Here is a 17621-nt window from a genome sequence, read left to right as displayed (position 1 = left end):
CAGCCACCCCGTTGCTTTGCAGATGCTGCTTCCTGCATGTAGCCAGCTGTGTTGCTTGTTCGAGGGAGAAGAATAAGCGTTTAACATCTGTCAGTCCCATGGAGGCATGTCTCTGCCTCCTCGGTCACTGACGGGATTAGTTTACGATTGGCTATGTGATACGTGCCAAAATATCACCGAAAGCTGGAGAGGGGTGGAGGCTGCCTGTGGGTGAGTTTGGCCTTTCCTTGCACTCTGTATGGAGAGCAGAGACCAGCCCAGGTCTGTAAGGCCTCGTGCAGTCAGTGCTGGCAACTAGCTCAGCAGATGTTTGAGCTGGGTCTGAGCGATCCCCACAGGGATGTGTCTGGTAGTTTTACTCCAAAGAGCCAGCTGTAAGAGCAGAGCAGGGCACTTGTCTGTAAAGGAGGTGTCTGCTCTCCCCTGGTAGGATGGGCAAAGGGGATTTGGAGCCTGCTGTCAAAGCCTTCTTGGGGCAGCTGCTGTGCAGGGCCCACTTGCAGTGGAAACCTTGGCTCTGTCCTTCAAAGCCTTTTGTGTTCACCAGCTGCCTGCAGCGGTGCTGAGCACGCTTCTGCAGGGACTGTTCCCCACAGCAAGCGGAGTCCGGGCACTGCTAGCCATGCTGTTGGCCTTGGCACAGCAAGAGGGTCAGAGGTGCTGGGTTTTGCAGGCAGCTCTTCCAAGGAAGTCTGTTGAAAGCTGGTTGCCCAATGTCTGCCTCTGCTGAAGGCTACGAGTCAGAAAAGCGATACCATCATGGGCCTGAGAAGAAAGGCCATCCCTTGCTGTTTACAGGCAGCAAGAGGCAGAGGAGCCAGGGAATGGAGTAAATAGGTTCTAGCCGTGTTCTGCCTCTGCCTCTCCTGCCCTCCTCCTTCCCCAGGTGCACTGATGTTGCCAGGTGAAGTTGAACAGGGTGGTAATTCCCAGAAAGATGTTTTAAGCATCTCTGTCCCCCCCATAGTGTTTGTTACCTAGGCAAGCTGTATAAACAAACTCTTGGAAGGGCTCAGCTGTCATCTGCTGGCCCTGGGACATGCATCAGAGCCACGCACAACCGTCAGGAAGTCTGTCCCTGTGTAGCTTGTGGCTATGTCTTTTTTGCTTCCTTGCTCACTTGTTTGCTTCAGTGGGTTGCTTCAAAGTGTTAGGATCATCCCAGCTCATGAGAATCCAATGCAGCTTGTGTCCCAGAGGCTGTTGAAGCTCTGTGTGTGTAAGTGACACTTGTACATTGTTAAATGATTTCCCAGAGCAGTACTGGGGGTGGTGGGGCTTTTTGGAGCTGGTCCTAAGTAAGGCGCAATCCTGAGGATCTCGGCATGGGCCTGTAGGGGATCCGGGGCCAGAGCTGCTTTCTTGGAATGTGAATTTCAATCCCTTGCTCTGGGATTTCTCCTGAAGCTGCCAAGTGGTGCCCATGACAGCAGCTGGCTCCAGTGCTGATGCAATCGGTGATTTGACTGAGCTGTGAGATGATCCTTGTTAGAAAGGGCAGAGGGGTCTGGTCCTACTGCTGCCCTGTGAATGTCCTTCCTTGCCCTGCCCTGGCGTCTTGCCTTGCTTTCCCTGGACAAGAGCGCAGCCCAATGGGGTCAGGCTGGCACCATTGCCAATGACAGATATAGAGCAGCAGGCAAATTTGGGGCCAGTTGTGACCTGGCATGAGAGAGCAGCAGGATGATGAGTTCTCCAGTGACAGCGCTGGTGGCACGGTGCAGGTTAAAGTGCACCCCGGATCTTTGTCACTTCCACATGAGTAGCCGCAGAAGGACACAGAGGAGAGGAGAGTGGTAAACGTGTGCTGGCAACAAACGCTTCCCTGAGACTCCGAACTGTGCTCTCCTTGGCCCCACAAACATTTCTGTGCTGTTGAGTTGCATTAGCCTTTATCCTGGGGTAGAGGGGAGCTTCTGCAGCTCTGAGGCTGTCTCTACCCTTTGTGCTTCCCCACCCCATGCTCCTTTAAGTTAATATTTTCCTCTCCCTGCCCCACCTTGAGCACTTGGAAGCCTTGCTCGTGTGTTCCCAGCCTGCCTGCTCTGAATGCTGTTATCCATGTTGTCAAGTCACCATGATGACTTTGCATGTGAACAGAGAGTCAAGATCATCTGTGCCAACTCCAGCATGTGCTGAAGGGCTTGCTGTTTTCTCCTTGGACAGACAGCCTGCCTCTCTCCTGCTGGAAAGAAGCGGTGACAGGTCTGAATGATCCCAGTAGCATTTCACAGGAGCTTTTGCAGCCTTTGTGGATTTCCTAGCATGTAGCCCTGGCAGGTCTGAGACCAGAACAGCCCTTGAGAGTGGCAGGATTCACAGGGGATCTGGAATGGGGTTGGTGATTGGAGGCAGGTAGGGTGCAGGAAACGAAACTAATCCAAATCTGGAGTATTTATTTTTGTTTCTCTTTTTTTTTTTTTCCCTCCCTCCCCACATCTGTTTCAGCAACTGTACCAGATCCTGACAGACTTTGATATTCGGTTTTATATGTATGAGCTGCTGAAGGTGAGTGGCATTGCATCTGGCAGTCTGGATGTGGAGACCAGGAATGAGAGAGGCAGTAGCGGGGCTCACGGGTGGCGCTACTAAGCGGTTACTTTTCTTGTGTTCAATGCAGAATCCATGTCTCATAACCTGGGAAGGTTTGGGAAGAGATCTGGTTACCTGGCTTGTTGCTGTGAGGTATTACAGCCAAAGTGGGGACCTTTGGTCACCTCCAAGGAGTCTCTGATTCTCTGGGGATTCTTTCCCCATGAAGCATTTGTGATTGTTAGTGGCCAGGTAGAGATGTGCTTGCTTTCCCTCTTTTTTTTTAGCAGTGTTGGGCTGTTACAAGGAAAATCAACTCCCTCCCGGCCAGACCCAGTACAAGCGCCGAGAGGCGTTTGCAGGGCTAGGGAACTGGGGACTCTTTAGCACACTAGGGAGAGCAGAAGGTAGGAGGGATTGCTGGAGCCAGGCTTTCTTCTGCTGCAGTATTCAAATGCAGCTCCAGAAGGTGACTTCTTCCCACTTGGTTTTAGACCCCTGTGTCTCTTGAGTGGGGGATCTAGGACACTTCAAGAACAAGCTGGCCAGCTCAGTGCTTTGTGGTCACAGAACCCCATGGATTCTTGGGGGGAACAAAACTTCTGGTTATGCTGGCTGTTATATGTCGATATAACACTCGTATTTTCCTTTGAGACCTCCCAGCCAAAGCTTTCCCTGCCCCTCTGACAAAGGGTGAGGAGTGCCTGAAATACCTCGTCTTAACTAACCTAGCTTGCACCTCCCCGTGGAAATGCTTACGGAGCCATGTGGCAGATCCGTGAGATCTGCTGCACTGTCTCTCTGGGGTCTCTGGCTGCAGGACGTGGGAGGCAGCAGGGTGTTAGGGAGAGCTTATAGGTTTTGGCTGATCCCAGGGCTGTTCTGTGCTGACCCACTGGAGCAGCAACGTGACGGTGTCAGGTCCTAGCAGGCCCTCGGGACTTCTGGGCTGGCATTTTGCAGGTCCCCTGCCTCTGGAAATGAGTGGGACAGGCTAGGGAAACCCCTTTGTGCTCCAGGACTTGGTGACTGCGGAGACTTCCTGAAAAAGATCTAGTGGGCTTAAGGGAGGCTGCACCCTCAGACTTGCTGCACCTCTCTGCAAGGGAAAGACCTTCCTACTGAAGGTTGGAGGGAGCCTGAGGCAGCCCAGGATTAGGGTGGGAGGGGTGATGAGGCTTAAATGATCCAACCTTGGGACAAGCAAGACAATAGCTTCATCCCTGGAAGCAGTTTTTCCAAACTGTTACAGATCTCCCATACTGGAGATCCCAGGACCACCATCTGCTGTGACTGTGGTTGGTTGTGAGGCCACGTGTCACTGCAGGGATATTTTCTGAGGCCTTACGGCAGGGGCGCAAGGACAGCGTTACTTCCCTGACACTGATGTCTTGGGTATTGAATGACTGCAGGCTGTACTCTCCCTCTGTGCTGCTGGAGATCTCACAGCATCTGATAGATGTTGATGGATGGATCTCCCTCCCCCTTAGAGATGAGAAAACAACATTCTCACCCCATTGCTCAAGGGAACAGCTGCGTCGGGGGGCGAGTGGTGCAAGGTCACGGAGCTGGAGAGTTAGCGTGCTCCTGTCGTCAAGCTTTAAGCAGCGTCGCTCTCCCTTGCACATTATTACTTGCCTTTTGTAAGTGCAGATTTGGCTTCAATGAGCAGGGCAGAGGTGACTTTCTAGCTTAACTGTGGTTTGGGACACAGGTGGAAAGCTGCGCTGGAAGGCCATAAAACTGTATGCATGTAAGAGTCATCCCATTCTGGGGAAGACGGCGTGACCTAGAAAGCACAGGGCTACCTAGGTTGGAGTATTGGGCTTGTCACCAGGTGGGATGCCTCTCTGCATCATATCCTTCAAAGACTGTGCAGGGAAGGCTGTTCCGGGACCTGTGACTGCAGTAGGACACGAGGTCAATGCAGTCTTGTTGCCAGCTTGTCACTTCATCACGTGCAGCATAAGAGCTGAAAATGCCAGTTTCTTGTGCCAGGGTTGCAGCACTTCCTTGCGGATGGGGCACTCTTGCTCCTGGACAAGAACTGTTATATTGTTCATGCAGCGCCTGTGGTTACAGACGTGTCTAATGTATGTGCGTGTGTCTGCCAGGCCCTGGATTACTGTCACAGCATGGGGATCATGCACAGGGACGTCAAACCCCACAACGTCATGATAGACCACCAACAGAAAAAGGTACTGTGGCACCAGGGCTTAAAGCAGTTTTTTTCTGAGGGAAACTTGAAATTCTGCCACCTCTGTACCCGTAGCCTGGGCAGCTGTACTTACCCCTGTAACCTTTCTTTACTGGCTCCCCTGCGCTTGTGCCTGCGTCAGGAGATGGCTAAAGTCCCACTGGGGAGCACTGCAGTGGGAGTCCATGGCTTGGAGGCTGCTCTTGCCCCCAGCCAGCTATACTGGGTTCCTTTGCTGAGAGGAGCAGATCTGGGTCGTTCATCTCCATCTGGGGAGGTGTGGCAGTAGGGTGCAGAGGCCTTGGACAGAAGGGTGGCCTTGTCTGAAATACATGTGGATATTTTTACCTAGGGAACATCAGCTCCTCCTGCAGTACAGGCTGCTTGTCCCGCAGTGGCTTCCTCACTTCTGGGACATGCTAGTCAGATCACAGGAAACGTTTGTACCCAGCTCACTACCATGGAGCTTCCCCACTCCGTCATGGTACTTGTCCCTCGTTGGGTGCTGTGTGTACCTGTCTCCCCAGGGACCTGGGATTTGCAGCAGCGAATTAATTGCTGGTCCACATGTCCTTCCCTGTCAGTCAGCGGTGGCTGTACAAGCAAGGCAAGGTTTATAAGGAGGGGGAAATCTCTTACTAGACCCACTGTCCTTCAGTAACATGGCGGGTTGTCTGTCCCTGCGGCTGCGGGGTAGATGGTCTGCCTTGCAGGATGTGGTGGGCTCCCCTCCTACCCTGTTCCCTGCTCTCAGCCCCCAGTTAAAATCAATGCTGCCTTCAGCCCAGCCCCTCTAAACGGTGGGATAAGACAGCTGGCTTTTGCCTGTTCTCTAGTATGCAAGACCTGTCCGCTGTGGCCGATGGTGCTGGTAAGGAGCCAGTTGCCCAGGAGCAACAGTATGCTTGGATTCAGGAGGCAGAGGAGCTCTCTAAGCTGGGCTTTGCCCCACCAGCTGGTGATAGGGGGAGGAGAAGAGCCTGACCAGAGCACTGCTGAGAGCATCTCCTGTCCTCTCAGGACCTCCCTGCATCCCGGGCTCCACACTTGCATCACAGGATTGAGAGGTTTGGCCAACATGGCTTCACCTAACCGGCTCATACCAAGGCTCCTGACTCTGTGTCTCTTTATCACATGTTCAGCTGCGGCTCATAGACTGGGGTCTGGCCGAATTCTACCATCCAGCTCAGGAATACAATGTCCGTGTGGCCTCTAGGTACTTCAAAGGACCGGAGCTCCTTGTGGACTACCAAGTAAGAGTCTGCCTCCTCGCTAGCCAGTGTTACCACTTGTGGTTGCACTTTGGCCACCTTTGGGTTGTCTGGTTTTGCCTGTCAGGGCATTGCCTGGATTGGAAAGAGGCTGACTGTGAAGGGAAAAGGCTGAGGTTGCCTGTGCGGCTGGGAAACCAGGCCGTGGTGAGCATGCCTTTTCTGACAGCTTCTCCTTTCTCCCCCCAGATGTATGACTACAGCTTAGACATGTGGAGTTTAGGCTGTATGCTGGCAAGCATGATCTTCCGAAAGGAGCCCTTCTTCCATGGCCAGGACAACTATGACCAGGTAAAGACTTTGCTACCTGGCTTATTTCATGAGATGTTTGTCACCACCTCATCTCTGTGTGTATAGCGGGGAGGTTCTGGGGATCGGACCACCAGGCTGGGAGGATGTTGCTACGTGCTTAGTTAAGCCATCTGGGATTATGCTTCACTGCCTTGTATAGGAGACTTGTTTTCTGCATATGTTGCAAAAAATAAGTTTCAAGGGAGATATTCCTTCCATCTGGGATGTTTCCAGAAGGAGAGCTTTTAGATTTGGGCAGCTCTGCCTCTGCCAAAGAGCGGTGGCCTACCCGTGTGCTGTCGCTCAATATGCCTCTTGTTCCAGCTGGTTCGCATCGCAAAGGTCCTGGGCACAGATGAGCTGTATGGGTATCTCAAGAAGTACCACATAGAACTGGACCCGCACTTCAATGATATCCTGGGCCAGTAAGTAGAGAAGTGAAATGCTGCCTTTTTTCCTTGTAACACAGAGAGGGAAATAAACTGATGTCCATCCCCTTGAAGGACTCTCAGGTCCTTGAAGGACCTGCTTTGATCTTCTGGGTCACAATGCTGCCTGCAGGCCTCCCATCTGGCTGCTCATGTCATCTCAGGAGGTCACTGCAATGCAGGCTCTTTCTTCTTGCCTCTCCCATGATCCACGAGCCATCCCCTGTTTCTTCCTTCTCCTGCTCCTTGACATGCTAGAAGTGGAGATGTAGACACTGTAGTTGAGTGTGGGCTGAGGGGCTCAAAATCTCCCAGTTGAGATTTCTGAAAAGGACAAGAGGTGGATGGGATAGTGAGGACAGGTTCTGTGAGGCTGGCTGGCAAGCCAGAGCACTTCTGGTCCTAAGGGTGTCACCCCACGTGCTGCATGCTGCCATCTCGTCCCTGTAGACAGAAGGGAATGTGTAATAATGTGCCTTTCCCAGGCACAGGACATCTGCACAATTGTGTACCTAAAGAAGGGGGTTTTCTCCCTTCAGCGAGTGCTTGCCAAGCGGTAGCTTGTGCAAGGAAGAGCTGTAGACAGTGTCCGTCGCAGCCACCTTTTCTTAGAAGTGGATAGTGGCAAGTGATTCCCCCGGCACCTTTGGGTACTGCTGTGCTGGTCAGAGCTGGGCAGTGACATCTGCTCCCTTTGCAGGCATTCCCGGAAGCGCTGGGAGAACTTCATCCACAGTGAGAACAGACATCTGGTCAGTCCTGAAGTCCTAGACCTCCTGGACAAGCTCCTGCGATATGACCATCAACAGAGGCTGACTGCCAAGGAGGCGATGGAGCACCCCTATTTCTGTGAGTCCATGGAGAAGCTGGGGCCAGCTGGGACGGAGACGGGTCCTGGCTTGTGAGGGCAAATTTCAGGTCCATACTCTGCGAAAGCCTTAGCAGCTCTGTAGGTTTTTGAGGACAGTTTCTCTGGAAGGGTTTGCCAGGGTGGAGCTTCCCCTTTATTAAATGCTGTTTCCCCTTCCTGCCTGCTCTGTCTCCTGCAGATCCAGTGGTGAAGGAGCAGTCTCAGCCCAGCTCAGAAAATGCTGTGCTCTCCAGTGGCCTGACAACAGCACGATGAAGACTGGAAAACGACGGGTAATTCAAGATGTTTACAAATAAAAAAAAACCTTCAGTCACACAGTGAAGGGAAAAGAACCAAGGACCCCCCCCCCCTCCTTCCCCTCCCCTTTATACTTGGCAGAAATCTAACCTTGGGGGGGGTCATAAACCTCAGTTCCTCTCTGGTGGTTGTGGTTAATGTAACTCTAACCCTGTGGTACCAAAGCCCTGGGCAAACGGTCTTGCAAGAGCTAAACATGTAGTGATATCCCCAGGGCTCAACACAACTGATTCTGGTTCACATCTCTATGGATCCTTCTCTTCCTTCTCAGTCCAGCCTTCCCCACCGTGCTGGTGGGGACAAATTGGTCGTTCCACCATCAGCCCTTAGCATGCCTCTTTCTAAACATGCCTTTCTGACTTGTAGGCTCTGGATGAACCAAATTCCGGCTGGGGGTCAGCAGGTGCAACTCTGTTTTGAGGTCCAAGTCCTACTGCTCACTCTGGGCTTGAATTTGGCCCTTGAACTCCAGTTTCAATTGCGAATGCCGGGGCAGTTGGGGGGAGGGGGGAGGTTCAACAAAAACGGGCCCACAAACCCAGCAGCATCTCAGGATTGGGTTGGAGCATTAAAACGAAGGCACTGATCCGAGTTGCTGGGGAGAGGCAAGATCCCCCCTCCAGGTGTGTTTGACAAAGGCTCACTCTGAGAAGAAACTCAATAGATCTGCTTTGGAAACTTGTGAATGTGAGGGCTGCTCTTGTGGCAGGAGGGAGGAGGGACTACCCAGACTTTCCCACCGAGCTCAGGAAAGTCAGTGTTGCAAGACTTCTTGTGTGTGCAACCACGTACCTCATGACGTGGCTCCCATGAGAATTCATGCCAGAGGCAGACTCGTGCCAGAGCACGGCTCTGGAGCGGTTCAGTCCAGCACTGCAGGATGGAGGAGTGGAGAGGAGGCCAGGGAGGAGAGCGTGGGGACGGGGGGAGGATCAGCAAACAGCAGCGTGGTCTGTCGGGGAGGGGGCTGTGCAGCTACTGATCCAGGACTTGGGATCCCATGTAGTGTTTTAACAAAGTCAGCCGTTTGTTGAATTCTGGGGTGCCGATCCTGTTGCGGGGGGTGGGGGGTTCGTCTTGCGGGTTCTTTCATCAGATCCCTCGATGGCTTTATAGCCCCACAATTCACAGTTGCCTCCTCTACTTGTTCTGTGTGTAACTTCATCAAGTGGTTCTGGTGACACTCAAACCTAGAAGCTGGAGATAGTGTTTTCCCACCAGCACCTAAACACAGAATTTCCTTCTGCGGCATTGTCGAAATAGTTAATTTTTTATAAGGTTGCAATGTTTCTATTTGAAACATCTGTTTACATTCCATATTCCAATAAAGTTCTATTGGCATCGATAGCAGGTAAATCCATTTGTATAATTCACTGAAACCAATAAATATCTATACATCTGAATGTCTGCCGTCTCAAATCTATGGGATAGCCAGAAAGAGCGAGAGCTGAAGGCACTGCCTCCTCGAGGAGGTCAGGTTGGCTCCTCCAGCTGCTCTTGTCCAAGTATTTTGGGATCTTTGGTTGCAGTTCTTCATGCTGTCAGCCCTGAGAGTTTCACTGTGGCAGATTGTCCCTGCTTCCCCAGGGCCGGAGAGGAGGCCCAAGGTTTTGGGTACACGGCATGGGAGTTGGCTGTTGTGGTACGTTGGACTCAAACAGCCAGTGCCCGGGGTAGCTCAGTCTGTCTGTTACGTGGCTGGTCGGACAAGAAGTCCTCGATGCGTGGCTGGAAGTTGTGGGTTCCCCGCGTGCTTGTCTCCTCTCGGCCTGGGTGGATGGCTTTTTCTAAAGATGTGCTGAGCAGGGAGTAGCTCTTCTTTCCTCCCGCTCTGGGATGCGACTGGTGCACGAGCTGTTATCCGTGTCTGGGCTGAGGAGCCATCTGGGGTGTTGCTGCCGTGCCACAGGGTCCTCGCTAACGTTAACTCTCCTGCAGATGTTACTGAAGGCTTTGGCGAGTGTATCCAGCACTCTGTCCTTCCATCTGCCTGACCTACAGGCTGCCTGGCCTGAGAGGCGTGGGGGTCTCTTGTGCTTTTAAGCTGTGCTAATACCCAGCAAGGTTGTTTTGGGGTTTTAACGTCGATTTCTGAACTGATTTTAAACGTATTGAATTGCTCCATTGAGAAGAGGCAGGAACGGATGTTTCTCCTGGCCTGCCCAAGTTGCTATGGGAGAAACTTGCCCGTTTTCCAGCTTTTGTGTGTTGGCATTCCCAGCTCCCAGAGAGCCAAGGAAGAAGAGGTGTGGGGGAGAAGAACGGGTTCAGTGTGGGAATTTTGATAGGTGAAAAATGTTGATTGTTGTATATGAGTGGTTGACAGTGTCCAAACCTGACGGGTTTCAAGGTGGTGCTTTGGGAAATATCCGTTCTGTAAACCTGACATTATCAGAAATTATTTCCTGGAACCCTCAAGCAGAGGAAGAGGGATGCTCTTCCCAGCAAGTGAAATGGGTAAATGGCTTTCCCTGGTTGTGGTAACCAGAGAGGCTGGAACAACCTGCCCCATATCTCCCCACATCCCTACCCAGCTCTAGGCCAGGATGAGCTGTGACGTTCATCCTGGAGGGAAACTCAGCAGCTGAGTAAGCGTAGCCTGGGAGCGAGGAGGATGCGGAGTCTGCTGATCCCAGGGTGGTGTGGACGCTTGGCTGCAGCTCGGGCCACTTCCTCTTCAGCATCCATGGGCCCTTCCAGCACTCAGAGCAGGAAACCCTGCTCTCCTCTGGACCTTAGCAAAGCGTTGTCCTGCCTGTGGGGACAGCTGGGAGCTGGAGATGACAGGATCTTGTCCTTAGGAAGGAAGGAGGGTGGGTAACTTGCATCTTCACCTGCTTTCTCCTGGAGAAAGTTGGGAGAGTCCTGGCCTTTCAGCTGGCCTGGCCCCAGCTTTCTAGCAGAGGTAGAGCACAGGTTTGTCTGAGTGCCTTGTAAGAGCAAAGGCTCAAAACCAGAACTACGGCAGCCGTTGGGGGATGAGGTAGGAGAGGGATGTGGTAAGTGGCTTCCCCATGCCTGTTGGAAGTGTGCTGTGGTATGGGGGAAGCCTTTAGTGGGACTAGAGGAGATGTTTGAGGCAGTGGAGGGGGATTTAACCCAGGAGGGTGGGGAGAAAAAAGTCCAAACTGGTGTCTGGCTGCCCTTGAAAGTGCTGCTTTGCTGGACTGCGTCCCTCCCTTGCCTCGCTCAGCCCTGCCCTCCCCTCTCACCCTGCCACCCCTTCTAAACCAGGCTGAGGATCCCCCACTGTCCCCACATCCAGAGGGGCATGGAGGGTGCAGCCGGGCCTGGCCGGGAGCAGGGTGGCAGGGTGTGGGGCAGCGTGCCCGGCCACCTCCATTCACCTGGGACCAGAGGAGCTCTGTGTCGAGCTGGCAGTGCCCCGTGACGCTCACTTCCCTCCTCCCATCTCTCCTCAGGTCCGATGCTGTTGCTCCCAATTTTCCATAAGCAGAATGAGAACCAAATCAAACGTCCCATCAGCGCGTGTAGAGTGACGGCGGGCAGACTGCGCAGCGTGGGCAGGGCTGAGAGCGGGGCAGAACGCCTGGCTGGACGGCACTCGCCTCTTTATGACCGCAGCCCTTCTCTCCAAGTGTTAAAGGTTCTTCTGCCTTTGGTTCCTTGTTGAGCTCTTCCTGACCCGGAAAGCGTGGAAATGTGAAGGGTGTGCAAAGCAGTTGTTGCTTAGTTGTTCCTTCCTCCGTTCTGGCTGTTCCCCCCCCAACCTCTGATGGACCAGTTAGCCAGCTTGCGCCCATCTCTGCCAGGGTACAGGGGTGGCAGCGGATGTAGTATCACGATGGACAGTTCTATATTATAATTAAAAGAATTCTATATTGTTGAATAAAAGTTTTAAAAGAAGCATATGAGGAGCAGTATTCAGTGGGGAGGGAGCTGTGGGGCAGGACCAGCCCCACTGGAGGATGCTGGCAGCGCGAGCTGTTCCCTGTGCCCTGGCTAGGACAGGCTGGGCAAGGAGAGCAGGAGAAACTAGTTGTACAAAATCACTGCTGGCAGAGGCAAAGGAGCCACTTGCCACCTTTGGGGTGTCCTTCCTTAGGCCCCCCATGCTCTTCTGGAGGTGTCTGCCTGGGTAGCGGCCTGGGTGCCAGTGCTGGTACCTGCTTTTCTCAGCCCATGGGGCTTGGGCATGGCTCTGTCTCTGCACCCCAGGAGCTCCCGTCTCTTCCTCTTTCTTGGGCTGAGACTCTCCTCCTCCTCCCCAGCACCATCACTGCAAAGCCCTGAGCTTGGAGCTCCTGCCCATGGGCCTCTGCATCACAGGAATTCCCCTACAGATGTGGTGCTTCACCAGCAGCTCTTGGGAGAGCCTGGCTGCAATGCTGGTGGTTGTCCAAGCTGTGCTCTGGTCTTAGATGTTAACAGACCACTTGAAACTCTGGTCTAAAAACCTCCAGCTGGACTCTGTAGAACTGTACGTGGTCATTTCATAGAATCCCAGACCGGTTTGGGTTGGAAAGGACCTTAAAGCCCATCCAGTCCCACCCCCTGCCATGGGCAGGGACACCCTCCGCTAGCCCAGGTTGCCCAAAGCCCCATCCAACCTGGCCTTCAACACTGCCAGGGAGCCAGGGGCAGCCACAGCTTCTCTGGGCAACCTGTGCCAGGGCCTCAGCACCCTCACAGGGAAGGATTTCTGCCTCACATCCCATCTCCATCTCCCCTCCTGCAGCTTCAGGCCATTCCCCTTGGCCTGTCACTCCCTGCCCTTGTCACCAGCCCCTCTCCAGCTTTCCTGGAGCCCCTGCAGGGACTGGAAGGGGCTCTAAGGTCTCCCCGGAGCCTTCTCTTCTCCAGGCTGAACAACCCCAACTCTCTCAGCCTGAGGTCTCCATAGCAGAGGTGCTCCAGCCCTCACGTCATCTCCGTGGCCTCCTCTGCACTTGCTCCAACAGCTCCATGTCCTTCTTGTCCTGGGGACCCCCGAGCTGGACACAGCACTGCAGGGGGGTCTCACCAGAGCGGAGCAGAGGGGCAGAATTCCCTCCCTCGACCTGCTGCTCACGCTGCTGGGGATGCAGCCCAGGACGCAGTTGGTTTTTCTCTTCTGTTGTCCATTCCTTCACTTCCTGTGTGTTTTTCCCTACAGTTTTCCCCTACACTGAAGCTGCCCAGGCTAAGGGTACCTCTGAGACGAGGCTCTTGACTGGGAAAGGTAGACCTGTTGCCAGTTCCCAGGGAGGTGAGCTTGGGTAAGGTGAGCTGTGGGCTCCTGCTGGCACAGAAACCACACGGTGCTGCTCTCACCCAGCCCTGGGCAGTGGCTGTAGTGGAAATGCAGGAGTGAGTCTTCACACAAAACCTGTGAGCGGTACGAGTGGAAATTTGCTGACACCGCCCTTGTGCATCACACCTGGAGATGTGCTGGTGTGGGGCCAGGTGTGGACATGTACACCAGGTAAGTTCAAGCTACAGGTGTTGTGAGGCAGGGCTTTACCAAGACATGATGTCATGACAGCCCTGTTATATCCAGGACTGTGCTGATCTCTGGGGCCTAAATTCAGCAAGAAGCTTTTTCGGCCAGTGGTGAGAGCCTTTCCCTGCAGGAAAGAGCCCACAGCAGAGTCCACCTGAGGTCCACACATGCTGGGCAACACTGAGCGCATATGCCGAACTGAGGTCCCTGCAGCATGGTGGCACATCCAAGTGCTGTTGTTTCCTCATCCATCCCTCTCCTGACATTGTTGGGGCATGCCCCCCATTCCCACCTGCTGCAGCCCAGGTCCTCTCCAAGTCAACAGCTTGTCTCTAAAGGATGCTCTCAATGACTCTTTTTTAACTATTGCTTGTCAGAAATAAACTCTTTACCTGCCCGGTTTTTGTCTTCAGTTTGTCAAGAGTCAGAAAGGTTTTGTTCATTCTTGCCCCTTGCTCCACTGTGACATCCATTGCACGGTGGTCCCACCAAGGCAGCGTGTCCTGCTTCCTTGACTTTCTCTGCCAAAGAGCTCCAGCATGCGCTGGCACTGTCTCCTGCGCCCACTGGTGTTTACACTCCCCTGTTCTCCTCTGATCCCTTGCCCAGCAGCAGTCCAGCTTCCTCCTCCTCCTTCTTCTGCACTGCATGGAGTTCAGCCAGCATAAGGTCCAAAGCCTTCATCCAGGTTCCCTCAGCACCCAAAGCCACTTTTGCACCTTGCCTCCCCTTGCGTGTGGTGGCTGTGGATATCCTGCCCAATTCCCTTTTTGCTTTTCTCATTACAGCTGCCCTTCATCCAGTCCTGCTCCCGTAGGAAAATCCAGGCTGGGAGAGACAGCTGGGAGTCATCTGGACAAATCCCAGGATCTCACACTCCTTGCAGAAGTCATTGCTTTGTACTCGGTTTTGCCATGCAGCGAAGGCTTTTGGCTCACCAAGGTACCGACTGAATCAGGTTCTGGTTTTACTGGTCCACTGTCCTTTCAGCTGGCCCACTGGCCCTGGGCATCTGCTCTCCAGCGATGGCTTAAGCCCAGGTTAGAATTTCCCAGGCCATGAACCTGGACTGTGTGCTCCAGGGCAGGCACAGACTTGGTGATGCTGGAGTGAGCTGCTACGTTTTGCTCTAGTGACTGCGCCCAGTAATGTGAAACTTCAGAGGAGCAATGTTTCAGGAGCTTCCTGAAGATCTCATTCCTCTGAAGGCATCTGATTGCTGGGAACGCTGAAGGGTAGGAAATGCTTCAGTGGGCAGTTATTTCTGGAGCAGGCAACCTCTGCTCACTTCTCGGACCAGATTATTCTCTTAGGATGGGCCTTTTCCTCCACCTGCTCCCCAAAATCCAATCCCTCTACACCCTGGGAACGAGGGTGCTGCAACACACCAACAGCTTCCTAGTCATCCTCCAGGTGAATAACATCAGTGTGTGTCTCATTGAAATACATCTCCCAGACGCCTCTTTCCTAACACCAGCCTCGACTACTAATATGTGTTAACGTCTCATTAGGCTTCTCTGTTTCTGCCCTCTCCTTTAGCCCGCACATGCCTGGGGAAGGAGGAGAGGCAACGGGTATTATTTTTCGTTAAAATTCATGGAGAACTAGGGACGATTTGAAACCACAACATATTTCCATGTACATCACTTGCAGCAAAACATGACATTAAAATGGTAAGCGGAGAGCGTGTGAATGGGCAGGCTGTTCAGGAATGGCAGCTGGATATTTGTCCCAGTTGTCTCTTACCAGCTGATTAAGGGAAGAAGTTATTTAATTGTGCCATATAAAGTCAACCCGCTGACTAGATATAGCCGATCATTTCTAAATACTGCCTTGCTTTTTGTATCTGCTGCTCGTTTGTGCGAGGAATTGTAAATGAAGGAGAAAGTGCTGCTACCCCAGGTGCTGCCAGGGACTGTGCGTTTGGGACAGTCGGAGCGGTGGTAGCCCAAGGGAGAGAGAAGCACAACCAGCAGACGACGTTGTGGTTGTTGGCAGGATTTCAATGGGGCATTAGCTAGCAACAAGAGCTACGCAGCGGCCTGGAGTGAAACTGCAGGACCGTAAAGCTGTATGTCAGCCCACCCCTTATATCGCCAAGGTACTGCATCTCATCCCGGCTCACAGAAAGAAAAAAAAAAAAAGCACATTTCTTTGCAGTCATACAGTAAAAGACAAGGATTGTTGCTGGTACAGTTATCTCAGAGCGTGAAGATGAACATACTCCAACAGATAAAGCTTTCTACTGGAGGCTAGGCCAGAGTTGAAAGCAATAACAATTTAAAAGGAGGAAGTAAACAACATGAAAAATTAGGGTTGTACAGTGTACACTGCCGCTTCTTGCTCGTGCTCAGATAAGGGCTCCTTCTGAAGATGAACTTGGCTTGGCTCGTGTCCCTGTGCCACAGAGATTTCCTGGACAAATAGATGGTCCCTGGGCAGCCGGGCAGCAGACGCAGCAGGAACAGGGCTCTGCCTGCCTGCGTGCTCATGCGCGAGGAGTTTTGAGAGTCCTGGTTGCAGAGGGTTTCACTGACCGGTATCGGCAAAGGGCAGAGGCACCATTTTGGCTTGAGCATTGGCAGCTGGTAGAAGGCAGGGAGGGAGGGAGGGGGTGTGCAGCCACATCACATCATCTCTTTCTCACACCCATGGGAAGCTGCTTTGGTTTCTTGCCTTTGGGAAAGGTTTGGGTTTTTTTTTTTTTCCAGAGGTGCCTTTCTTTGCTTAAGCAAATACACTCATGCTTGGGTTTCGGTACCGCACACGCTGAGCTGGGTACCCGCCAGCCGTCGGCAGGGTCTGACACAGCCCTTGCTGACCCCCAGCAGCGCCTGCCCGCCTCCCAGCAGTGCGCACTGCAGTGCCTCGGTGTGTACGCGGTATTCCTGGGCCCGGGGGGTGCTGCTTCTCCAGGAGGGTAAAGATGCTCCTTTCCGCTAATCCAAAACCCCAGATCTCCAGGTGGGCGGCAGATTTGCACCCTCCTGCTTAGAAAGTCAGGCGGCTGGAGCTGCTGCCCCTCTGTGCTGGGAGGAGACCCTTGCACAGCGCTGGTGGCCCTGCTCGGCTTAGAGCATCAAGCAGAAGCTGGAGGTATTGCAGTGATAGTGCTGCTGTGTTTGGGAGCTTTCCTGCCCCTTCCTACCACTGCATCTGGTCCGCCTTGTGACAGGTATCTCTGGTGCCAGCGAGTGCAGGATCCGGCCCATTTCCCCATGGAGACGGAGCGGTTCTGACCTGAAATGCCATCTGAGGAGAAGCCACCGTGAAAGCAAGCACGATGCAGGGCTGGGACAGCCTCCTGCACTGGCCGATGCGCAGGAGGCTCCCCTGGAAGACACACATTCGCAGATGTCCCGGCAGTTTCTGACCTAATGAGGCAGTAGCCTCCAGCACGAACGCGTCACTGCTAGCGCTGCATTGCTGCACAGCAGAAACAGAGAGGTCGGAGCACGTGGCCACAGGCAGCTCCGGCCCGGGCGGCACCAGAGCGCTGGGAAATGGCTTGGCAGAGGGTGGGACATGCCCACTGCCGTTACGTGACTGAAACGTCCTTCTCTTCCACTCCCATCAAAGGTGTTTGCCATTCTCTTGGCCACAGAGGTACAGGAAAGGGCCAGGCCATGTCTTGGAAGACCCAAGTCAGGAAACTGCTTGGGAGTGACAGGAGCTGCTTTCCGGTACTCGCACGGCTCACAAACACAGGGCTAAGCTGTGAGCATTTATCACTCGGGTTTTAATGGAGCTGCTGGCATTAACAGTCACGCAGGATTTCCAACGGGTGCGCGTACCTGCCGATGCTGCTCCGAGCAGCACCAGGACTGGGAGGGAGAGAGGGAGGGATGTCACCTGCTGGGCCAAGTGAAGCTTGGGAACTTGGGAGCAAGACTGGGGCTAAAGGAAGCAGCAAAGTGGAGCAAATACCGTCTTGATACTCAGTCTTGTAAAATGAGCACAGAGAGAAATGGAGGCCCCTAGGAGAAAAAAGCAGAGCCCAAACTGAGAAACACTCCGTGAGCAAAGTGCAGACTTGGAAACAGAAAACCAAAGTGTCGTCTGGTGGTTGGGAATCGCAGGGGAGAACTGGGATGTTTTAAAAACGTACCCACCTATGTCCCAAGTGTTCGGTAGATGTAGTACCCACCATTTCATTAGCTACCGTGGCCTGGTCACAGGTGTGCGGCCTCGAATGGGCTTGGCTTCACTAATGCACTTTGCTGAGCGTGTGAGGAAAGGGGACGGAGCCGGTGCTCCTGCGGCTCCTGCCCCGGGCGGCCTGCGGGCGGGC

General features: G+C 53.4%; 1 protein-coding gene across 3 annotated transcripts in view; it reads left to right on the top strand.

Moving 5' to 3' along the window:
- CSNK2A2 (casein kinase 2 alpha 2) overlaps positions 1–11754 on the top strand; it is a 30467-nt gene extending 18713 nt beyond the window's left edge. For 2 of the 3 annotated variants that reach the window (XM_054840541.1, XM_054840543.1), the window contains 8 exons: positions 2449–2508; positions 4647–4730; positions 5872–5982; positions 6190–6291; positions 6616–6716; positions 7420–7568; positions 7769–7862; positions 11310–11754. In XM_054840541.1, the coding sequence (XP_054696516.1) occupies positions 2449–2508; positions 4647–4730; positions 5872–5982; positions 6190–6291; positions 6616–6716; positions 7420–7568; positions 7769–7845 (684 nt within the window). In that variant the 3' untranslated portion in view covers positions 7846–7862; positions 11310–11754. Of the gene's footprint in view, positions 1–2448; positions 2509–4646; positions 4731–5871; positions 5983–6189; positions 6292–6615; positions 6717–7419; positions 7569–7768; positions 9309–11309 lie in introns of those variants that run through there. The other variant, XM_054840542.1, reaches the window with a different exon arrangement.
- The last annotated feature ends 5867 nt before the right edge of the window (positions 11755–17621 follow it).

The sequence above is a fragment of the Grus americana genome, chromosome 13 (genome assembly GCF_028858705.1).
Source record: "Grus americana isolate bGruAme1 chromosome 13, bGruAme1.mat, whole genome shotgun sequence".
NCBI classification, from domain to species: domain Eukaryota; kingdom Metazoa; phylum Chordata; class Aves; order Gruiformes; family Gruidae; genus Grus; species Grus americana.
This window is presented reverse-complemented; position numbering and strand designations above follow the sequence as displayed.